Consider the following 21115-nt stretch of genomic DNA (forward strand, 5'->3'; position numbering starts at 1 on the left):
CAACGTCGCGAGCCTTTGGTGATATGGTCCACTCATATTGCACCTGGAGGAGCTTTTCTTGAGCTGAATCCTGGTCACTCGCAAAGTCTACATTCATCATGTCAAGGAGGAACTCCGCAGGGTTGGTACGGGTTGGAATCGAGCGACCTAAAGAATGGAAGTGAGGCTCGACACCCTCGACTGAACCAAAGTAGAAAGGCTTGCCACCGGATAGGAGAAGCAGTTTGTCAAACGTCTCGAAGGTTTTTGTTGACGGCTGATGAATGCTAGCAATGACAATCAACTGTGCAGGCTGTTAGTTCTGCTGCCTATTACAGATCCCATCTCGAGTAACGACCTACGTTATTTCTCTTCGCCACATTCTTGATGTATGATATGACTTCGAAGCTGGCAGCGGAGTCAAGACCACTTGTTGGCTCGTCCAGAAACAAGATCTTGGGTGCGGTGATGAGCTGCGCCGCGACGGACAGGCGACGCTTTTGGCCCCCAGAGATACCTTTCCGAATCGGTGTTCCTATCAAGGTGTGTTGTTGGTGGCGCAGGCCGAAAGACTCGATCAAGGCATCAATCCGCTTGATTCGTTCAGTCTTGGTAAGGGAGCTTGGCAAGTGTCAGTCTGGTGGGATCCATAACAGCTCAACAAAGATCTTACTTCTTATGAGCGAGGCGGGCTGCGAAATGTAAAGTCTCTCGGACTGTCAAGGATCCAATGAGGGCATCTTCTTGTTCGACATAGCAGCTTAATCGTCGGAATGCGGTGGTCGACGGGCTGGCTCCATTGACCAGAGTGACTCCCTCCACTCGTGCTCCAGACGATGCCTCTCGATGAGCGAGGACGTTTAGAAGTGTGCTTTTTCCAGATCTTGATGAGCCGGGAAGTCAGCGACTGCGTCTTCATGATAGTCTTGGGGGGTTCTCAAGGCTTTATAGAGAAGTGTATGATGGGCATTCTTGCTTGCTACTTACCCACTCGGACCCATTAGGGCGCATACCTCTCCTGCAGCTCAGTCAGGATCTCCACTGCGTAGTATGGCAGACTGTATAATGGACGCACCAGCTCGGACAACGCCTTCGATTTTATCAAGAATAGCCTTGGGCTCTCCGGTCTTGGTGTCCTTCACCGTAACCGTGATCTCGCGCCAGACGAAGCTCGTGACCGTCGTATTCAGGATATGGGCATCGTCATTTCCGCCCGAGCGCTCGATATCATCGTCGAGCTGGTCAGGAAAGGGGCCACTCTCACTCTCCTTCCGTATTAGGTCCACCTCGGAAGCTGGGACACCTGACGTGGGTGGCATCGTGTCGGAGTTCATAGTGTCTCAGGTTGGGGACCGAAAGGTCGTAGAGCTAGGTAGTTGCAGCTGTACCTGTACCCGTGTGTGCAGCTGGGAAGAAACCAAGGGATGATTAGAGAGAAGGACAACGAGGATAGTGAGGTTGAGCTTAAGGCTGAGGAGGGAGAGGGGGATGAGGAGGTTGAGGAGGATAAGGAGGTTGAAGAGGATGAGGAGAATGGAAGATGAAGGCCGAATAGGTCAAGGAGAAGGGAGAAGAAATGAATTCACCTTGACCGCCGACAGATAACACACTAGTCCGGATGCGGTCTAAGCCTAGGTAGATATCCGGACAGAGGTGGCAGGAACGTTCAAGGAATTTTGAGTATGCGGCGGCGGCGGCGACGACGGTGGCAGTGACGGCGGCAGTGGCAGTTGCAGTTGCAGTGGTAGTGGCACAGTTGCCAACCAGTTAGTACCTTCCTTTCCTTTCACCCTTTAATGTATCTGTGACCTGTGTGACTGCGCCGATTAAATAGAGGATATCAGACGCAGACGGTAGCTCGATGGTGAGGCTGAGAGAAGTCTGATGTTGTTATTGTAAGTGGGATGTACTCCCAGATATAAGTATAAGGATGGCTGCCTCAAAGCCCAATGCTGCAATCTTCCGCTCATTCTTGCTTACCCTACCCGCTTACAATACAACACGATACAAGACAATGAATTAAGCTTTGACTTGGTCCCCGATACAAACTAAATGCCGATTACAGCGACTTATTCTACCTATTAGAGGCGTCCTTTTTTTTTGCCTCAGAGTTTCAAGTCCTCTCTTACTACACTTCTACCAAGAAAGGATGCCCAAACCTAGGGGAGGTATGCCCACTGACTAGGGTTTGGTCGCCGACCTTCTATGCCAATCAAAGGATATCTTGTTGGTAGGTAAGCACTCATAACAAGCAAGCAATACTACGAAGTAATAGCATTGCAGAACTGTGATATTCTGCTCGCTCGTCAATCTAATCGACGATAGAGACTGAAATGGATGGTCAAAAATAGGGCGTCATAGTAATCAGAGTTGGTAGCTGCCGTGTTGTACCATAACCGTATGTGTTCAACGTCGTGGTACGAATACAGCCCCAACGGTCTGGACCAAGTACGACCGGTGAGGGACAGACAAAGCCCAAAGTCAAGGCAACGAAGCGAATGAGAGGAAAATAATTGACTTCAAACAAACAACAGAAGAACGCGATCCACGTCCATATCTACAACTACGTAGTATCTTCGTATCCAGCTGTCTCGGGCTCCCCCGTCGTCAATTTAAAAATAAAAGACCCATGGATCCACATTGACCCACTTAAAAAAGGTTAGTTAGACCTAGTTGTAGTACAGTAGTACCTATCTAAAACAGCCTACGAAAGCCGTTCAGAAGGCTAGAAAAGGTATCCTCGGTCGGAAATGATGACTAATCCTATCGAAACCTAAAGTACAATCCAGATCCCGTACCGGCCGGCAGATGTTCAAGCGTGATCAGATGAAATACAAGAATATTTATTATTTTCGGCAGAGGGCACGATCAAATGATTGAACGATCGGATGGTCGAATGATCGAATCTGAAACTGGGTGTCGGTGTTGTACTAAGAAGTCGCGGTGCGGCATCGTACCACGATTTCCACGAAATCGGTTGGCGGATGGCGGTTACTTTGAAGCATTTCCTTTCGGCGACCTTGCACAGACGCGAGGAGACGCCCCGGGCCGAATCACGTGTGGAAAATAATGGATCTCGGCGACAACAATGATCCATGTCCGGGCTCCGGGCATCTTCCTCGTATCTATCGGCTTACTTACCGGCCGGCGTTCGCATTTCTCATACGGTATCGACATCTCCACATACAACTACAACTAGTAGCCCTTCTCTTCTGTCTGGGCCATTCTCTCAGACTATACTTTCATACTTCCTCTCGACAACCAACAGCTACAGTACCGGTACCCATGGATCTCTCGCTCAACCTTGAACATACCCACGTTCTTATTACTTACTCGCGGGTCGGGGGCTGTGCATAGGCCCATCCAAAGTCATAGCTACTACTACTACCTGCCCGTGCCAACGTGACGAACGCCCTCCTCCGTCCCTCCTCCGAATTCTACACCTATGAAAAATACCAATTCTTTCCCTGCGGTATATCTTCCGAAGGAACTCTCACCAATACTTCCGCCCTCGCAGCCGAGTCATTCGGACACATACCTTGCTGTACCGGTATTACACTCGCCTCCCTCGACTAGTCCCTCCTACCACGCTATGAAAGTCTCGCGGACATGGAGGGCGAGCAATGGAGGAGAACACACTGTATTGACGACGAGGGTACTTTCTTGATTGCAAGGACGTAGCTGAGGCAGCTGAGGGAGCATGTCAAAGTGGATATCGAGAGGAAACCGCGGAACGTCGGGGTGGTGATCGTGGGAAGTGAGTGTGGTTATTCTAGGGCAACGCGTATTACTCTGTGGAAAAGAGTGCCATCCATGCCGCTTTGGTAAAGATCTTGACGGACGACGCGAACAGGATCTGACCCGGGGCTAGGTAAGTAATGTAGCAAGTGGTCGTGGATGCTCTCAATTTCAAAAGGGATGCGTAGAGAACCCGAGTCATCTTTGGCAGGTTGCTCAGGCGACGTGCGGGAAAAGAGTATGCTTCTAGTTGCTCATGCCGACAGGATATAGAACTGCACTGAAGAACCCAGTTGCTCCAGCAAGTCTCGCAAAGAGTATACTGTTTTTTGTAAGCGAGAACTGGAGAGGAAACATCACCGGGCAAATCTTGAATTTCGATTCCGGAACGCAGGGTAGGTTGTTATACATGCAGGATAATCTACCGACTGTTATGGTTGATGGGTATCATCTTTCACTTCGTAGCTTGCTCGAACTCCCCACACCTTCACTCACCCATAGAAATCCTTCTGACCGCATCCCTCACGAGTCCCTATACTGCTCACACCCCTGGTCCCAGCATCGATCAGATTATAGAACGCGTCAACTTCATCAATTGCAACTACCACGATTGTGAGACGAGACCTGTGCAAACTTCCCTCTCCAGTAAACCACAAACTGAAGGATCAACTTACCACGGTACAGGCCTAAGTATTACCCCTCGAGGATAGGGAAACCAGGGGGTTTAAAGTGGAAACTAAACTTCTAAGGCACTCTCGAGGGGTAATACTTACGCCTGGGACGTAGTAGTATTTACTCTTTAAAGGCTTTTAAATATTTTTATTATATAGGAAGGCTCGGCTTTGGACTTGTACGAAGTATGGAAGTTTCATTTGTTTTGATAGCGTACGTAGCTAGCTATATAATACTTAAGCAGAAAGAGTGAAATGCATAACAATGCTTCTCTCGCTTAACGTCTCTGCAACTACTTCATTTTGCCAAAGCTATATGCAATAGAGAATAGCTTTCTATCGGCATTTGAAAGAGGAGATCGTGTTGTCGAAGTGCTCAAGTCCGGGCTGAAGCCCGAATTCCTTAATCTGGCCGGTATAATTAAAAGATTCGGACTTTGGAAAGCAACCAAAATCACTAGATATTTAAGATCAGCTATTTAGAAAAATTCAAGTTGTTAAAGATTAGATTGAATGCTTACACGAAGAACTCGCATGTTGCACCTCCGGTATCTAAAGAGCTAGTTGTATCCGAAATAAGAGGAGTATAAACTTCAAGCTTGTTAGCTTTCTTTCAAAGGAAATCGATTTTTTTTAAAAAAAAAAAAAGAGTCGAAAAGAGGTGTGTCTAACTGCAATAATTAACTGGTGCATCGGGATAATGGCATGTTTTAAAATCAGGATCTTCGCAAAGCGTAATATTCCTTGCAGTTACGGCAGAAGCTGCTAAGATAGCTGCGGCGACGATATTGTTGATAAACATCATATTCGATAAGTTGAAGGGAAACCAGTTCTCTTGATGAATAGATGCTAAGAATAAAAAATAAAAAATGTACGACGGATATTTGTCTCAAGCGGATTTGGACGACAGTTAAATATATTTTGGTAAACTTATAAATAACATAAACTTTTAACGTGTTTCTACTACGTCCCAGGCGAAAGTATTACCCCTTGAGGGTAGGGTAACCAGGGGGTTTATAGTGGGAACTAAACTTTTGAGGCACACTCGAGGGGTAATACTTACGCCTGTACCGTGGTATTTTACGTTAGTCGTAATAGACTAGTCGCTTTCGTATTGATTAAAGGAGGTTTCAGAGCTATTACATACTACCACGGTACAGGCCTAAGTACGTAGTACGTAGTATCTTCAAGGTCAACAGCGGGATACAGTAGATGCTCGCTTAAATATCAATAACCTTAAGAAGGCCCGAACGCCACATTCTGTGGGATAAAGACTCCGAAGTAGCTTTAGTGCTTCGCAACTGACACTGCATGAAACCAAGCAGCTACTGTAAATACATCACTTGTACTCAGGTAGCTTCTGCGTGATGAGCTTTCTGGACGCACGACAGGCTTTAGCTGTACTTGTACAGTACTTATGGCTATGCATGCCTCTCGTTAATTCTACGTGGTAATCCTTGGAGTTATTGAGTTTCATATGTACACTGGGGGCGCCACCCTGTTCCCCCCACGGTGGGTTGCCGATCCTTACCAACTTCTTGTTTACTTACAGACTTGGAGTCGTACAGCTTTCCCAAGTCTATGTTCTCCACTTGCAATGCCTCAGGAAATGCTCGTTACGTCGGGACGGCCTGCCTGGCCACGGACGAGTAATCTCTAATGGTCACTTGGAAAACATCATGGCAAGTAGAAGAAAATAAAAATAAGAAAAGGACGTCTCGACTCTCTACTGGAATGGATACCGGTACATGTTCGCTTATGGCTATTCGATCTCTGAGCATTGACTGGAATCCTATGAGCTTATTCGATTTTCCAGTAAGATCGGACTAATAAGTAATGCATCAGATGAGATGGTGCGGAATAAGACGATCTGCCTTTGGTGCGCCCATTGCTGGTAGCACCAAGAGACACGGTCCTCCCCATAGCAGCAGCTCAGCTGTACATATATGGCAAGATCAGATAATGGAATAAGCGTCCAGGACGCTCGCAATCATAAATAGATTGGGTGTGGCATCTACATAGACGACGACGACTGGACCCGAACAACCACGCAAAGAAAGACAACAAAGACTCGATCTGATCCGTGGCTTTATCGAAAGCCGAGGTCGCGATAGAAAGAGAGGAATCGAAGCGCTCAACAAGTATCCTAGCAGTCAGCCGCATTGACAATACAACTCACCCAGATAATTAAATACAATATATTGCTCGGGGACCTCGCCAACGGAGGCCTGTTGCATCCTGTCTCCTGGATTATCCACCGTACAGCGCGTCTCGCTCCAGACCCTATCATCCAGGCCATGTCTTGGTCGACGAGCGCCTCGTACTTGAATATAGGCCCACTACCAGCTACCAGCAATCACCACAGTCTCAGTCTCAGTATCAGTTGTCCTGCTGCCGAACCGGACCCGCCCAAAGTATCCCCCCCTTGTTCGGGCGACGCATTGGGCCCTGACCGTCCTGGTGCCGAGCGACATGCACCCATCACATCCGCTTCACCCAGCATCCGGCCGAATTCGCAATCGCAGTCGCCGTCACAGTCGACGACGGCAAAAGAAAAGGAGCGGGCCGCCGTCGCTTCAGCATGCGTGCAGTGTCGCAGCAAGCACCTTAAATGCGACGGGCTCCAGCCATGCACGAGGTGCTCCTCCAACAGCTTCGAGTGTGAGTACGTGCGAAGCCGCCGCGGATTCAAAGGCCCCCGACGCAATGGCACTCATCACAAAGCCTCCTCAGTCATGACTGCTGCTACTGCTGTTCCCACCGCCGCCGCCGCCGCCGCCGCCGATGTAAGATGTCCTCATATACGCCCTATTGGACAAGCCGTGAGGGACACTCCCAATGTTGCCAGTGGTCTAGCCACGCCTCCTGATCACAGAATGATGACCCTTCCTCGGCCGGTCGACCTGCCGCTCTTTGATATCGGCCAGGAAGTGGTAAATTTTGACCCGAGAGCCCAACCGACAGGACTGGATCTCCGAGAACGGTGTATCGAGGCCTTCTATTACCATTTTTACCCGGCTCATCCATTTTGCCTCCCTCGAGCCAGCTACTTCTCGCTTAGGAAGGAGAAGCCGGTAGGCTACCTCGAAGCGGCTATGCGATATGTAGGCTCCTTCTATGTATCTCAAGCCCCGACTGTAGCGCTCGGTCTTGACGCAGAACGCTCGATTTATCAAACAGACTGCCCGAAAGATGGCTTCAGGGTCCAGGCAATGCTCATCCTTGCCGTGGGTCTCGATGGATATACTTACCAGGAGAAAGCACTGCAGATCCTCGTCGATGCTCAAAATTCCGCTCTGGAGTTGGGTATGAACAAGCGCGAGTTCGCGATCATGAATGGAGGCGGACTAGAGGTCCTGGAAGAGAGTTGGCGTCGAACGTGGTGGGAACTGTACATCACAGACGGCATGATTGCCGGTGTTCATCAAAAGAGCACGTTCCGCATGAAAGATATCGACGCCGATGTACTCCTGCCCTGCGAGGAGAGGGAGTATATATCTGGGGTAAGTCATGTATCTCGTTGGGATATAACCTATCTACTGACAATTCTAGAATATACCACACGCCCACTCCATCCAAGACTTCGATGATGAATCTTTCGATGGAAGGGATTTCTCATACTCCTCTTTCGCGTATCGAATCGCAGCTATCCGAAATCTCGGAAGAGTCCTCCAGTCTCAGGCAACTTTACCCTCCGACGAGCCTGCCATGGATAGAGTAGATGCACATCTCGTTAACTGGAGACTGCACCTACCAGATACCAAGAAGACAGTCGTCAGCCCCGAAGGCCAACTGGACGAGATGCTCTTCCAAGCCCACATGATCACCGAAGCGTAAGCTGTTCCCCCGTCTCTTCTAGCTCACCCGTCTACATACACACAAGCCCAGTCCGTAAGCGAGCACTGACCAACGGCAGCACAACAATCCTCCTCCACCGCGAAGCCTCCGAGCTCGACTCGAGCGTCGCGCGCAATGTCACCTCCTGCGCTCCGCACAAAGCCGTCACGCCGGGCGTCTCCTACAACATCCACGCCGCCAAGACCATCCAAGCCGCGCAGGACATCTCCAAACTCATCCAGCTGCCCTTCCCGCTCGTCAAGCACACCCACTTCTTCACCTGCGTCGTGACCCTCGCCTCTATCGTCCACCTCTCGTGCTGGTCCTGCCTCATGCCCCTGGTCCACGACGACGATCTCAAGCAGCAGCTCCGCCTGAACACCGGGGCCCTGAAAACCCTGTGGCAGATCTGGCCCTCGGCCGGGAAGGCATTCGGCCAGGTCAAGGGCGTTGCGCAGGAGATTTACGCGGGCAAGAAGCAGGCTGCGGAGGTCGGCTTCTGGGCGGATCTAAGCGAGGACGAGGTTATGCGGAGTATGATTGAGGATCGGACGATCATGGAGGATCTGGAACTGCTCAGTTGAAATGTGTGTGTGTGTGTGTGTGTTTTTTTTTTTTTTTTTTTTTTTTTGCTGGAGATATGAAATCAAGATAAGGGAAGGAAGGGAAGGAAGTCAAGGGGAGATTTTCTTGCTCGGACTTTTGCATCTTTTTTTTTTTTTTTTTTTTTTTTTTTTTTTGTATCCCCCGTTCGCTCTGGCTTTTGGGATGGGTGTAAAGTAGTCTTCGGCGTGGTAATCAAGAGGGGTATCTACGGATCTAGGTAGGTAGCTCAACATCTGTCTATCTGTCTGTCTTGACTAATGAATGGCTCCTCTCCCTCATGAAAATCCTACTCTGCTTTCCCCAAATCGCTAACGCTTCCAATTTTGCACGGGTGCATCTAGACATTTGCTGGGAAGTAAAATTTAGGAATAGATAGATGATGGTCACGTGTGGGGTGATTGTGATAGTGATGTAGTGGGGGGTGGGGGGTCCGCATAACAAGAATTCATTCAGTATTACGCGCCGAATCGACGCGTCGTCGACTGGGGGAAAAGAAAAATCCAAACTCGAATGAGTTGGCGTAAATAAGTGAGACAGCCCCGCTTCCTTCCTTCGCCCACGCGCTGTGTGTACCTATAAACTTCCGTAGACCGAAACTCGAATGAATCTTTCTAATCTCTCGCGAGAAGAAAAAGAAAAAGAAGGAAACGCATTACGAAGTAGCAGCAAGCCAGGTAGAGACTCTCTCTCTCTCTCTCTCTCTCTCTCTCTCTCTCTCTCCCCATTTCCTTCTCGACCCAAAAGCACGCCGCACACACATATCCGTACACGCCCAAAACGAAGAAAAAAAAAAAAGAAAAAAAAAAAGGAAAAAAGGGATTGATTATTTTCGTGACATCCCGAAAGAAAGAAATTCTTGCAAAAAAAAAAAGATCATGGACGTCGCCGAATCGGCTCACCCCCCGGCCCCCCCAGCAGACGCAGAGGAGGAGCTCTCCCCGCTCGAGCAGGACGTTCTGGATGAGTACGAGCGGCTGGCGGAGAATATGAAGAAGGTGTGTGTATGCGTCCCCTTCGTCTCATCGAGCTGCCTCCTTCTTCCCCCTCATCTGCTCCCTCATCTGCCCCCTACCCTCAAAACCAAAACCAAATATATGTAAACAATAAGAGGGCAAGCAAGCAAGCAAGCTGACAATACGCCCCCCCTCGGGCCCCCCTCTGTCCAGCTCGCTAGCATCCTCGACAACATGGCCGGACAGCCGACGGCCGAAGTTCTGGACGGGCTGCGGCAGCTGGAGCGCAAGACGAGTCTGGTGTTTACGCTGCTGAAGGCGAGCGTGTATAGTATTGTGCTGCAGCAGGAGATTTACTCGGGGGAGGGCGAGGGGGAGGGGGAGGGCGGCCAGGAGGAGGGCTGAGGAGGAGGGCTGGGGGGAGGAGGAGCTGCTGGATTTGGATTCGGGGTTGGGGTTGAATGTGGATGTAGAGGAGTGGGAGGAGAGGTGAATCGAATTGTCGGGGTGTGGGAGGATAGGTTGAGGAACGGTCTGCGAATTGATGGATGGATGGATGGGACGGACGCGTACACGGTATACAGAGAGACAGAGAGGGCGGGGGCATCGCGGCGTTTTGCAACTAGAGATACCCAGAAGGAAAACGAGGACAGAAGAAGGGTGGGATTTCGGGCAAGATCTTCTACTCTACTCAACTCTACGTTGTCTGCCCATCTCCCCATGCTTCGCTATGCGCCGTCCATGCTCCCATAATCCTACAACAACAGGGCCCGCGGGGGTTGGTTCCAAATGTACAGATCAGATTTCATTATACATGACCTCCATAATACACCTTCCGCACATCGACCAGCTTCTTCCCCCGGCCGCGCGCAATCTCGTCAGGTATGCGCTGCTTCATCATGGCTTGGTAGGTCGCCTTGACTGTGTTCATCTTGTTGCGTGAGCGGGGCACTTTGGCGGCCAGGTCGTGGATGCCTGCTGCGCGCGCCATTTCGAAGATGAGATGCTGGCAGCGGAGACCAAATCCTGTGTATATATGTCAACAAGAGTCTGAGATGTGCTGGGGCAATGTCACACATACCTGGCGGCCGCGACATGAGCTTCACTTCAACAGCAGACACCTTCCCGTCCACCTCTCCGAAAATCGTCCGCTCCTCGTAGCGAGGAATAGGCCGCATGGCGCGAATTGCAGCGACCCGGGCATTCTGCTGCGTCTCCTCCGTCTCCTGCCCCTTGGCCTCTCCAATGCCCAACATGCCCTTCCCGTTTCCTGCAATGGCGAGACAGTAGATACTCGCAATCTTGCCCAGACGGGTCTGGTTGACGACACGATGCCTGACCAGGATCTTAATCTTGTATTCATAGATTTCGTCCAGCGTGAGGCCGGTTTGTTTGATCAGGCGGTTGTACAGGCCATCAGGATCCCGAGGGTCCGCCTCGTTTTCTATTTCTGCCTCTGTTTTCGCAGTATTCTTGACCCCATCATCTAAGAGAAACTTTTTGGGCATGCCTGGAGCTGTGAAGTCGATCTCGTGTTCCCTCGGTATAGCCTCTCCTTTTGCGCCTGTGAACGAAGACAGCCGATCCTCAATAACCATGTAATCCAGGCGACTCAGGTTGTCCCGCCTGTACTTTGATCCAGGGGAGGAGGGATTCCCATTTGGATCGAGCGCTTCTGCCCCCTCCTCCTCTGGCGGCGGATTTATGAGCCATTCTGCGTCTCTCTCCCTCTTGAACTGCTCCTCTACTGCCGTCCAGTTCTTGTCCATCTCCTCGAAGGTCATCAGCCTGGGATTGGCATCAACCGGCCCCGTGTACCTCTGTGACCTATCCAACACAGAGCGAGTCTCGCTCAGGTCATCGAGATACGGCAGCCCGCCCAGGTCCGTCCGAATCACACCACGAGTGTGGAGGTCCTCCGGGCTGACAGCCTCCTCTCCGGCCTCAATGGCCTCGATCTGCTCCGGCGTATACTTCTTCGCCAGCAGGGCCCTCTCCTCCTGCGTGTAGTTCTTGAACACTGCGCGGGCGGGTTTTCGCAGGCCCGCGCCCGGGCGTCGCCGTTCGCAGGCATTAGGGGAGGCGTGGAAATTTCGACATCGTATGCGTGGCCGAAATATCGGTGTCGTAGAGACGGAGAAAAGACATCTCGCCGGCCGTGAGACGCTCATCACTGCCGAAATATATGAGGATCCTCCAAGCAACGTTCAATGGCCTAGGTGGTGCTGGCGTTCATGCTATTGGATTGATCGAATAATTTTTGAAGCTCTCCTCGGCTAGCTGATTTGGGGCTGGCGCTTAGGCGCGTCTGTCTGTCTCAGCCGCCATGGTCTTTCACGCTATATATCCAGAACGTCAACATTTGCATTCAAAAGACGCAACGTTTGGTTCGATTCCAATTTCAAAGTAACACGCTGCTGGGCCGAGTGGTCAATCAGCAATCTAGCGTATTCAGACTCCAAATCCCAGTAACGTGACTGGGTGTCATGTTTTTATTTTGAGGCCGTCAAGGCCATGAACTTGAGTCTACTCCCAGAGCCAGTTTTTCAAGCTATTTTTGTGTCCGTCTTGTCCCATGTCATCAAAGAACCCCATCATCTTATATCTTACTCGAGCAATGGGCTGGCTCTTGTCACTCGAGTTGTGATTTCACAAGACGCGTGTCCGGGAGTTCGCTGTAATCAGTATGTGGCCAAAGTCTTGCTCACGAAAATACAACCCATTATTGATCATGGTCACACGGAAGTAGTCGAGAAGCGACCACCATTTCATTTTCACTTGTGTCATTTTACGTTACAAAAGCTAAAAGTAAGTGGCTCTTTCCCACTACTTTGCCTTGGTTGTTGGCTAGTCGGGTCTAGCTAGCCTTAGGGGAAACAATCATCGCATCACCGAATGACATAAAGTCCCTCTCTAATTCTGGACCGGCTTTGGAACTTTTGCCTTAGACATTACCCACTCTGCACTTTTCTGAGAAGCCATCCTCGTCCCTCCAAAGTTCTCTTTATTTAAAGAGCTTGCTCGTACCTCTCAAATCTGGCTCCTTCAATCTTCTTATGACTAGTTCAGGTGCTGCCTCGACTACTCTTCCCTCCATGATACGACAGAGTATAATCAAAATGTGTGAAATTTGAAATCAAGGAGACTTTACAACATGAGAATGTTGCAAAATATTCGTTGGACCATTCTAGGCAGGGGAATAGGTATGTGATCTGTGCTGCAGTCACTTCAACTGCTGATTTGATGGATGAATCCAGCTTCTCCAACGAAAAGAAGCACCTGTGAGGAAAATATCCAATCATGTGCCCGCCTAGATGTCCTTACGAAACTTGATTCTTCCGTCTCCGGGCTCCTTGATGCAGACGCACTGAGACGGCTCGAGACGAACGGCGAGAATTCCACTCTGGAAGCTTCGGTCCCCGGATGGAAACAACTGGCGTCCGAGAGTATTTTGAACAGCTACAACGCTTTGCTGATTTTCCTCGCAATAATATCGGTAGTCTTTCAAGATCCTGATTGGACACTTTTCGTAATCATCTTGATTGTGGTACCGCTGGCTGCAAGCATAAACTTTTTTCAGGAGTACAGAAGCGTAAAGGCGGCTCAAACCATACCAGAAGAAGTGGCACCTGTCAATGTTCGGCGGCAGTCTGTGGAGGCCGAGCCAAAAGAGAGGCTCATAGACCCTCGGAAGTTGGTTCCCGGAGACGTGTTGATCCTCAGTGCTGGCGATGTCGTGCCCGCGGATTGCAAAGTTCTGAAGTCTTTAAACCTGTGCGTCTCGCAATCAAGGTCAGTGACTCCAGGACAATTACGGTGGTAGTTGCTGATCTGTGCAGCCTCACTGGGGAAAGTCAGCCGCAGCCTAAAGATGACTGCTGTGGTGATCTGAGTGGCCATCATCCTAATGTTTTCGATCTGCCAAACGTGCTATTTTCTGGGTCGAAAGTCATATCAGGAAGTGGACTGGCTGTTGCTTTCACTACGGGCAAGAGTAAGAGGTCACTTCATAGCCGATTTCTATAGGGGGGGTGCTAATCGGCGACAAGACACTTACATTTCCGCTATGGCCCAGGAGCTCAATAGTCGACGAGCTCAAAATTCGTTTCAAAAGAGCATGAATAAGATTGTCTTCATGATGATTGGGTTCATGCTTATCTCGTTTACTATTGTATGTCAATTCCCGTGGCTGAAGTATCGATAATTCGACAACTGACTAGTATTCCAGGTTCTTGTTATTAAAGGATGTAATACTGGCCACTGGAAAAAGTCCGTTATGTTTGCTCTCAGCACGGCAGCAACGCTTGTACCGGAGATGCTTCCTGCAATGGTCACCGCAAACCTTTACCGGGGAAAGCATATTCTATCCAAGAAGACTGTGATTGTCCGTCACATGGAAACTATCCAAAGTTTAGGTTCTATGACAATACTATGTAGCGACAAGGTAAGAATCCTAACCCTCTTTCAGGGGATGAATTTTTGACAGTGGCGACAGACTGGTACATTGACAAAAGAGGATATTGAACTCTCGCAATCCTTGGATCCCTCGGGTCAAGAGAGCACACAGGTCTTTGGCTTAGCACACACCAACGCCTTTTACCAAAGTGGCACAAAGAATGCCATTGATTCTGCAATCCTCGATAACAGTGGTGTTGATGAAAAGGGTGTTGAGATGGCTACCAAAATTGGCGAGATTCCTTTTACTTTCGAAGCGAGACGATCAAGCTGCATCGTTCGAACATACATGGGTGGTTTGAAGCTTATCTGCAAAGGTGCTTACGAGGAAGTCCTTGCTTTGTGCTCGGGGGTTCGATTTAGAACTGGGATTGAGACACTCAATGAGCAAAACCGCCGCAGTCTGTTTGCTAAAGTTGACGCTCTCAATGCGCAGGCCTTCCGAGTCATTTTGATTGCTTCAAAGGACCTCTCCGAGGCAGAAGTTGACACCGACGGTGACTTAGGTGGCCTTGACAAGGATATGGTAGTGGAAGGCCTTCTCACATTCCTCGATGTAAGATGCCCTCTCCGATTATCCCTCAATAGACTGTTGACATAATTGTAGCCTTTGAAGGATGACGCCAAAGATTCTGTTCTGCGCCTACAGAACCTTGGCATCGATGTCAGAATCCTCACTGGAGACAATTTGAAAGTCGCCATCAGTATAGCCCGAAGCCTTGATATCGGTCAAGAGCTTGAAGATGAGCCCTCCGCGATCTGTGGTCCAAGACTGGCGGAGATAACAGACCCCAAAGAGTGGAATAGCACCATCAAACGGTGTAAGATATTTGCAAAGCTTACCCCTGCACAGAAGGGAAATGTCGTCGAAGCGCTGCAGGCTCAGGGGGAGGTTGTCGGAATGGTCGGAGACGGAATCAATGATTCTATCGCTCTAAGTCGTGCCGATGTAGGGATTTCGGTCCATTCGGGACAAGCTGTCGCCAAGCAAAGTGCCGATATCATCTTGCAAGAGAAACGGCTTTCTACGATCATTGATTCTGTCATGGTTGGGAGAACCACGCATGGAAATATGTCAGTTTTCGATATTTGAATTTCGAGAACTGGGACTAATCAAGCATAGAATGAAATACCTCAAGCTCATCCTAGTTGCCAACTTTGGTAACATAATCTCGGTGGTTGCCGCTTCAGCTTGGTTTCCATTCGACCCGATCTCGCCTACACAGATGGTTCTCCAAAATCTACTCTACGACTTAGGACAAATCGCTATACCCTTCGATGATGTAGATCATGAGTATCTTGCTATACCTCGTCCACTGTCTATCGGGGACCTATCTAGATTCGTTTTTTTGATCGGTCCTAGTAAGTAAAATCTCTTTCTAGAGATTTTACCTTGATCTTCGAAAGCTCCCACAAAATCTGGGGATATTCGATTTAATAAAAGACTAATTCTTGGTACAGTCACGAGCACCGTCGATATCGCCACATTCCTCCTCAACACCTACTACTATGGCCTTGGACCTTCTAGCGACCACTCCCAGATACAAAAATTCCAGTGCAACTGGTTCGTCCTGGGCCTGCTGAGCCAGATTCTGGTTGTCTACGTGACTCGCACCGCCAGAATCCCCTTTCTCCAAGCTCACCCATCACGGCCACTGGTTGTTAGCACTTTGCTGGTCTCTGTAATCGGTTTCATCATCCCGTATATTCCCAAGCTCAACAATGCCCTTGGGCTGGTCCCTCCGGATGGAAGCTTTTTGGGTATCCTGGCCGCCCTCTTGTTGTTGTACGCGATGGTGACGCAACTCTTTAAGACTATGTATATCAAGATGTTCAATCGTTGGCTGTAGGCTTCCGCCGAGGGGATTGGTATCGTGGATCTGTAGGGAGGAGTCTTGGTTGACAAGTATATATATGTTCGGTAGGCCAAGGATAAGGAAGCGATGATTTTCAATACAAGGTGTTATCAATAAATTGGGATTTACTTTCTATTTCCCATGATGCGTAGGAGCATTAAAAGTTCCGATATAGTTGGATTTGTACAGCGGATCCTCGCATCCAGTATGTATGCATACTGTATTTCTTGAGTCCAACTGGCTCACAACGCTGACCGAGTAGGAAGCCTTGAGCCCGATACCTTGGATTGAGAGTGTATCGTGCATATTTCCAATGCAGAGCAGAATACCCATTGGACGAAGTGCCCACCAACGAAACCCGTTGGCTGCGATTCGGGATCAGGTGCGCATGGAGTGATGTTCGTCAGCCCTATGCTGTGATACTACTTACTGTCGAACATCAAACATCCACACTGCAGCAACAGGCAGCAGGCATCCAGGAAATTTCTCTCGGATGGCCTCATAACATCGTTATCTTCTCTGTTTTTTGGCCTTAACAACGAGACTTCAAGGAAAATATCGTTCTGCGAATAATAGAAAGCCAGGACTTTATCAAGTCGACATTTGATACTGATTCGGCCTATCTATCATACATTCAGAATACCTCCCAACGTCCTCAGCACTTTTTCCCAGCAAACAACAAACCACAAACATCTACCTCCATCGACAACAAACAGCCAGCTTTACACCCCAAGATCTCCTCCAGATCTCGCTACACGGCCAGCCATGTACCGTCCAGATCCGCTCTCCATCTCGCCTTCGAGAACACCAGGACGAGACAGCGCAGCCCAATCAAGCGGCCAACGCTCCCCAGCCCTGCCCCCATTTCCGCACCGAAGAGCCAGCGAAACATCAACTTCCTCGACCGCCTCATCCGAGTTCATGCCTGCCACCGGGCCACGCTGTGCTGGTCGACATGCGGAGGAGAGTCTGAACTCCGGCGTTGCCACGAATCCGAGGCGGTCAGGATCAGGGGAGCCGAAGCTGAAGCCGAGCCGGCGGCATAGTTCGCACGATCCGTCCAAGGTCAACGTCTATACTGAGTGCGGGAGACACGGCGATGACTGGCTGTTTGGGGGCTTCTCGGTTGCGGGTGCTGTGAGGAAGCTTTGGGATAAGGAGAGCAAACATTAGGGGGAAAGCAGGATGCCGATTCATTCGCCTTTCGGTTTGGTTTTTACATCCCGCGCTGGTTGTCGCGAGAGATGGACGACGAGGATGAATAATGGGCAAAACAGACAGAAGCCTTGACAGTTTCGTTCTTGGAATGCGTTTATAATGTAATGGAATTTTATTTTCGATGTTGATCCGAGCTTGTTGATATACCCATTTCCTATTCAATTCAGTTGCGGATGTCTCACCGCCCCGAGCTTTCCCGCGCAGAAGATTTTTTTCTACTTGATAGAAACAAATTCTGTGCGGTCTTCCATCAAACTGGCGAGAAGATGCGGTGGCTCAGTGGCGTGTAGTCGCTCTGAATCCGTTTCATGTTCCGCCAGTTTGATGTAGAATCGTAGATGCCGAAAAACCTATTCAATTAGGTTTGTAAACTGGAACCTCATTATAGTATATGAGCTTCCAGTTGAGTTTTGCAATTTTTTCTTTCTTTTTTGTTGTTCAGCTCCCCCCTTTCCTTACTCGCTTAAGAAGGGAGCTAGCTACCGCCTTCCCTCTCTACACCAGCTCGAGTATTTGCGCCAAAAATATACCTGCTGGCAAGCCCGTAATTGAAGCAATAATTGAAGCAATAGGGTACAGAGGCAATGTAAGTACCCTTCATGATCATTCATCACATCCTCTTTGTTCAACTTCTGCACTCGGAGTAGATAGCTGCGAACTTCTGACGTGGTGCATACTGATATATATACTGCAGCTACCCTATCGGACCCAACATACCTCCACATGATGGGTTCCTGAAAAATGGAAAAAGTGGCATGACACCGCTGCCATTTCCTTACTCACTACTAATTCCCAACTTGAATCGAACTGTGGAACAGTCAAAACAAACAATTTCAAATATCAAAGTTGTCGAGATGTATCAACGGTCTAATTTTAAAGATTTTATAGTAGGCGATGTGGACGACCAATCTTTCCCTATATAAATTGTCCTAAGATCCCTAGGAACTTATCTTATATTATTCTTGAAGCATCTTGGAACATTAATTTGCTGACTCTTCGTAACCATCAGACCTCACAGCTGAAAGATATGGAAGTTCTGGCATACTTTGATCGAGACTCTAGGAGAGATGGCTTGACGGATATGATCCATCCTGCTTTTAACCCGATCAGGTGGCACACCTATGACTCGACGCAAAACATCTAGGAGCAATCCCTCTGTTGGGAGACCATGATGTCTTCTGGACGGTATGATGGTTTTATTGGTGAATTTTTAAAAGTAGGGCTGACATGCTACCTAAGATGGATAACCCTTTCGTAGAGAGTAAGCTCAGGCCAGGTCTCAAGCTAGCAATCTCAGATATTGGTCAGTCAGAGAACAAAGGCATGGTATTACTACTCTTGAGGCGATTCCGAATCATGCTGATGCTGGCTAGATATGATGCGCTGCTATTTCGAACATATGCCGAGATCATCGATCCGGACCCCAAAGGGCCATACGTACCGAGCTTCTCCGAGCGTGGTTTCGAAGAACGCAATGCTCCCGGACAAGACCTCGCTTTGATGACGAAGCTCTCTTCGTTGGCTGAATGTATGAAATTCACGCTCCATGCCAACCTTCACGAATTGTGTAGCGAGTGGACTACCGGTACGTGTACGCTGAACCTCCCTTTGGGGCCTTTCTAGAGTTCTGCCGCCTTCATCATGAATGGCCCAATTGACATTATCAAGTGCTAATCGCATCTGCTTAGAATGGGGAAGAGGCGCCCATGCATGGTTGTACATTGCGAGACCGGAACACGGGGACTGTTGATATTAGTATAGGGATCGAGAGCTTACAACCTTTGCCACGAAAGGATTTGACTGAAGCAGAAGAGCAAGTCCGAATCCGCTCCACAGTCTCAGCCAGCAATGCTATAAACTGCAACAGGAAACTTATCCAATTTCAATTCGCCGGCACACTGGTGCATGAATAGGCTCATGCCATTCTCGTGACGCCGGAGATTTTTACTAGGCACAGGAACATTACTTCTTCAAGTGTTTGCAAGCCATTCTTTGAGAACGAGGAGCTAGCGGAACTGGGTCACTCTCTCGAGAAGAAGGTGAGTCTGTTTCGATCGCCTTCTTTCTGGATACGATGTTGGCTGGACGTGCCATTGAAAGCTCTGGAGCGGGCAACCTGAAGACTTCATAGATCCATAAATTTTCAGGCAGGGGCCTGGCTTACCAGGTATCGGTCTTTTCGTCAGTAATTTCTACCACAAAAAACAAAATAAGTCCTCATGTGGGTTCCTTACTATCCTTTCTTCTTCTTCTAGTGTGTGTGATTCCTGTTGCTAGACCGACAATGAGGCCTCTTTTTTTTTTTTTTTTTTTTTTTTTTTTTTTTTCTCCCTCCCGTTTGATGATCTCGACTCCGTGATACGTAAGGTAATTAGACTTGGACCGGAGGGTATTGTTCGCTTCACCTACAATACCGCCACTTTCCGGGAGCATAGCCTGGCTGCCGCTTATATATATGTACATGTATATGTGCGTCTGTCTCGTTCTCCTTCTCGTTCCTAGTTTTAGTTATGGATAATGGGGCTTTAGTCGATTAGAGGAGGAGGAAAAGCTATATATATTTATATATGTAGCCCAGCTCGCTCGTACGTACTCGAGATCACCAGCAGCAGCATAGCCGAGACCCGAGGACAACACTGCTAAGTGATGATGTCGAAGTGTGGTTGAGGACAGACTCTGCTTAAGAAGGATGATTGGCATGACAAGTCTCGGGATGGAAATCGGTCGGTATGTTAGTGCACTTCCTGGATTACTGGCGAGTGCAGTGCACAGCTCCTTGCAGCGGAGCGGCCAGGAAGAGAGAATACTCCGAGAGCCTCGAAAGGGGTTACAAAGAAGACACTTGGATCCAATTCTCACGAACATAGCATACGGCTTGCAAGCAGAAGCATTGCGACAGTCAACAAGGCTACATATCTATCTATCGTCGGAGGAACACAGCATATGGGATGCCGTTATTTAAGCGAGAGAGGTGCTCATGACTCCTTGGATGGCTCGACTCGGTCTTCTCATTTTCGACTGCTGGCAGGTCAATCACCGCCCCCAGATCACCGATTCAGAAATTCTTACGACGACAGCCCATTACGCTGACACGTCGCCCCCTGCCCGAGCAGCTGTACGAAATCTACCACATTCGGCAGAACCGTTCCGGCCGGGATGGGGACCGGAACCGGCGGCACCGCGCCACCAGAGCAGTCGGGGTTCCTGTGCGCCCCCCAAAATTCAGCAGTACTTCGTCAGAACGCGTCTCGAATTTGGCACTCGTCGGTTCTGGTGGTGGAGGTGGCGGGGGTAGCTGAAGAAGGTAGTAATTACTCACGGCTTGTTGGTGCACGTCGTCGTCTTGCAGAAGACGGCAACCTGGGCCAGTCCACCGGTCGGGAGCTCGTACGGGTAGCACTCGTTGAAATCATATGTCACGATGTTGCTGGTGTTTTCGTAGCGCACTGCGACATACTATGTGTTGGTTTGGCGGTGGGATTAGCGCATGCTCTCGAAAAGAGAGAGAGAAAGAGAGAGGGAGGTTTAAGCAGGCAGGGAGATGACTGACAGTGTTGGGGCCAACGGTACTGCAGTAGGCTGCGAGTTCGGGAATGGTGGCGAGGAGTTTGACTTGGGCATGGCAGCTGGTTATCAGAATGCCCAACACGGCGGCACTGGTAGAGCTGCTGAACTTCATTTTTATCGTCTTGGCTGATGATGATACTTGAGACGGGTCAAGGTTGTTGAATGGGAAAGGAGTGAGTGGTAGAGCGGGATATTCCAGTGACTTTTATACTTGTGTTTATTTTATTTCCCCGCA

General features: G+C 49.3%; 8 protein-coding genes across 8 annotated transcripts in view; 4 read left to right on the forward strand and 4 right to left on the reverse strand.

Annotated features, from left to right (window-relative positions):
- Positions 1 to 1313, reverse strand: part of L3040_000180 (uncharacterized protein) — a gene marked incomplete at both ends in the record, with an annotated part of 2379 nt that extends 1066 nt beyond the window's left edge. Inside the window, 5 exons of the mRNA XM_007295205.1 lie at positions 1 to 283; positions 342 to 600; positions 653 to 862; positions 967 to 997; positions 1055 to 1313. The exon at positions 1 to 283 is cut by the window's left edge and continues 242 nt beyond it. Coding sequence (XP_007295267.1) covers positions 1 to 283; positions 342 to 600; positions 653 to 862; positions 967 to 997; positions 1055 to 1313 — 1042 coding nt within the window. The remainder of the gene's footprint in view (positions 284 to 341; positions 601 to 652; positions 863 to 966; positions 998 to 1054) is intronic.
- A 3411-nt stretch (positions 1314 to 4724) lies between these two features.
- On the reverse strand, positions 4725 to 5193 carry L3040_000181 (uncharacterized protein; the record flags this gene model as incomplete). The annotated part of the gene is made up of 3 exons (XM_066155049.1): positions 4725 to 4845; positions 4910 to 4979; positions 5061 to 5193. 3 exons carry the CDS (start codon positions 5191 to 5193, stop codon positions 4725 to 4727), a joined length of 324 nt encoding a protein of 107 aa, XP_066013111.1.
- A 1492-nt stretch (positions 5194 to 6685) lies between these two features.
- Positions 6686 to 8809, forward strand: L3040_000182 (uncharacterized protein; the record flags this gene model as incomplete). Its single annotated transcript, XM_007295206.1, has 3 exons — positions 6686 to 7891; positions 7941 to 8221; positions 8305 to 8809. The coding sequence occupies 3 exons, from the start codon at positions 6686 to 6688 to the stop codon at positions 8807 to 8809; spliced, it is 1992 nt and encodes a 663-aa protein (XP_007295268.1).
- An 897-nt stretch (positions 8810 to 9706) lies between these two features.
- On the forward strand, positions 9707 to 10189 carry L3040_000183 (uncharacterized protein; the record flags this gene model as incomplete). The annotated part of the gene is made up of 2 exons (XM_007295207.1): positions 9707 to 9826; positions 9998 to 10189. The coding sequence occupies 2 exons, from the start codon at positions 9707 to 9709 to the stop codon at positions 10187 to 10189; spliced, it is 312 nt and encodes a 103-aa protein (XP_007295269.1).
- A 403-nt stretch (positions 10190 to 10592) lies between these two features.
- L3040_000184 (mitochondrial 37S ribosomal protein uS5m) lies at positions 10593 to 11955 on the reverse strand (the record flags this gene model as incomplete). Its single annotated transcript, XM_007295208.1, has 2 exons — positions 10593 to 10810; positions 10866 to 11955. 2 exons carry the CDS (start codon positions 11953 to 11955, stop codon positions 10593 to 10595), a joined length of 1308 nt encoding a protein of 435 aa, XP_007295270.1.
- A 989-nt stretch (positions 11956 to 12944) lies between these two features.
- L3040_000185 (uncharacterized protein) lies at positions 12945 to 16089 on the forward strand (the record flags this gene model as incomplete). The annotated part of the gene is made up of 9 exons (XM_066155051.1): positions 12945 to 12987; positions 13042 to 13576; positions 13624 to 13778; positions 13834 to 13955; positions 14013 to 14228; positions 14280 to 14795; positions 14847 to 15313; positions 15363 to 15601; positions 15701 to 16089. The coding sequence occupies 9 exons, from the start codon at positions 12945 to 12947 to the stop codon at positions 16087 to 16089; spliced, it is 2682 nt and encodes an 893-aa protein (XP_066013112.1).
- A 771-nt stretch (positions 16090 to 16860) lies between these two features.
- L3040_000186 (uncharacterized protein) lies at positions 16861 to 17268 on the forward strand (the record flags this gene model as incomplete). The annotated part of the gene is made up of 1 exon (XM_007295210.1): positions 16861 to 17268. The coding sequence occupies one exon, from the start codon at positions 16861 to 16863 to the stop codon at positions 17266 to 17268; it is 408 nt and encodes a 135-aa protein (XP_007295272.1).
- Positions 17269 to 20321: 3053 nt separating this feature from the next.
- On the reverse strand, positions 20322 to 20992 carry L3040_000187 (uncharacterized protein; the record flags this gene model as incomplete). Its single annotated transcript, XM_007295212.2, has 4 exons — positions 20322 to 20331; positions 20383 to 20517; positions 20633 to 20769; positions 20864 to 20992. 4 exons carry the CDS (start codon positions 20990 to 20992, stop codon positions 20322 to 20324), a joined length of 411 nt encoding a protein of 136 aa, XP_007295274.2.
- Between the last annotated feature and the right edge of the window lie 123 nt (positions 20993 to 21115).

The sequence above is a fragment of the Drepanopeziza brunnea genome, assembly GCF_022702325.1.
Source record: "Drepanopeziza brunnea f. sp. 'multigermtubi' strain 214-2 chromosome Unknown ctg1, whole genome shotgun sequence".
NCBI classification, from domain to species: Eukaryota; Fungi; Ascomycota; class Leotiomycetes; order Helotiales; family Drepanopezizaceae; genus Drepanopeziza; species Drepanopeziza brunnea.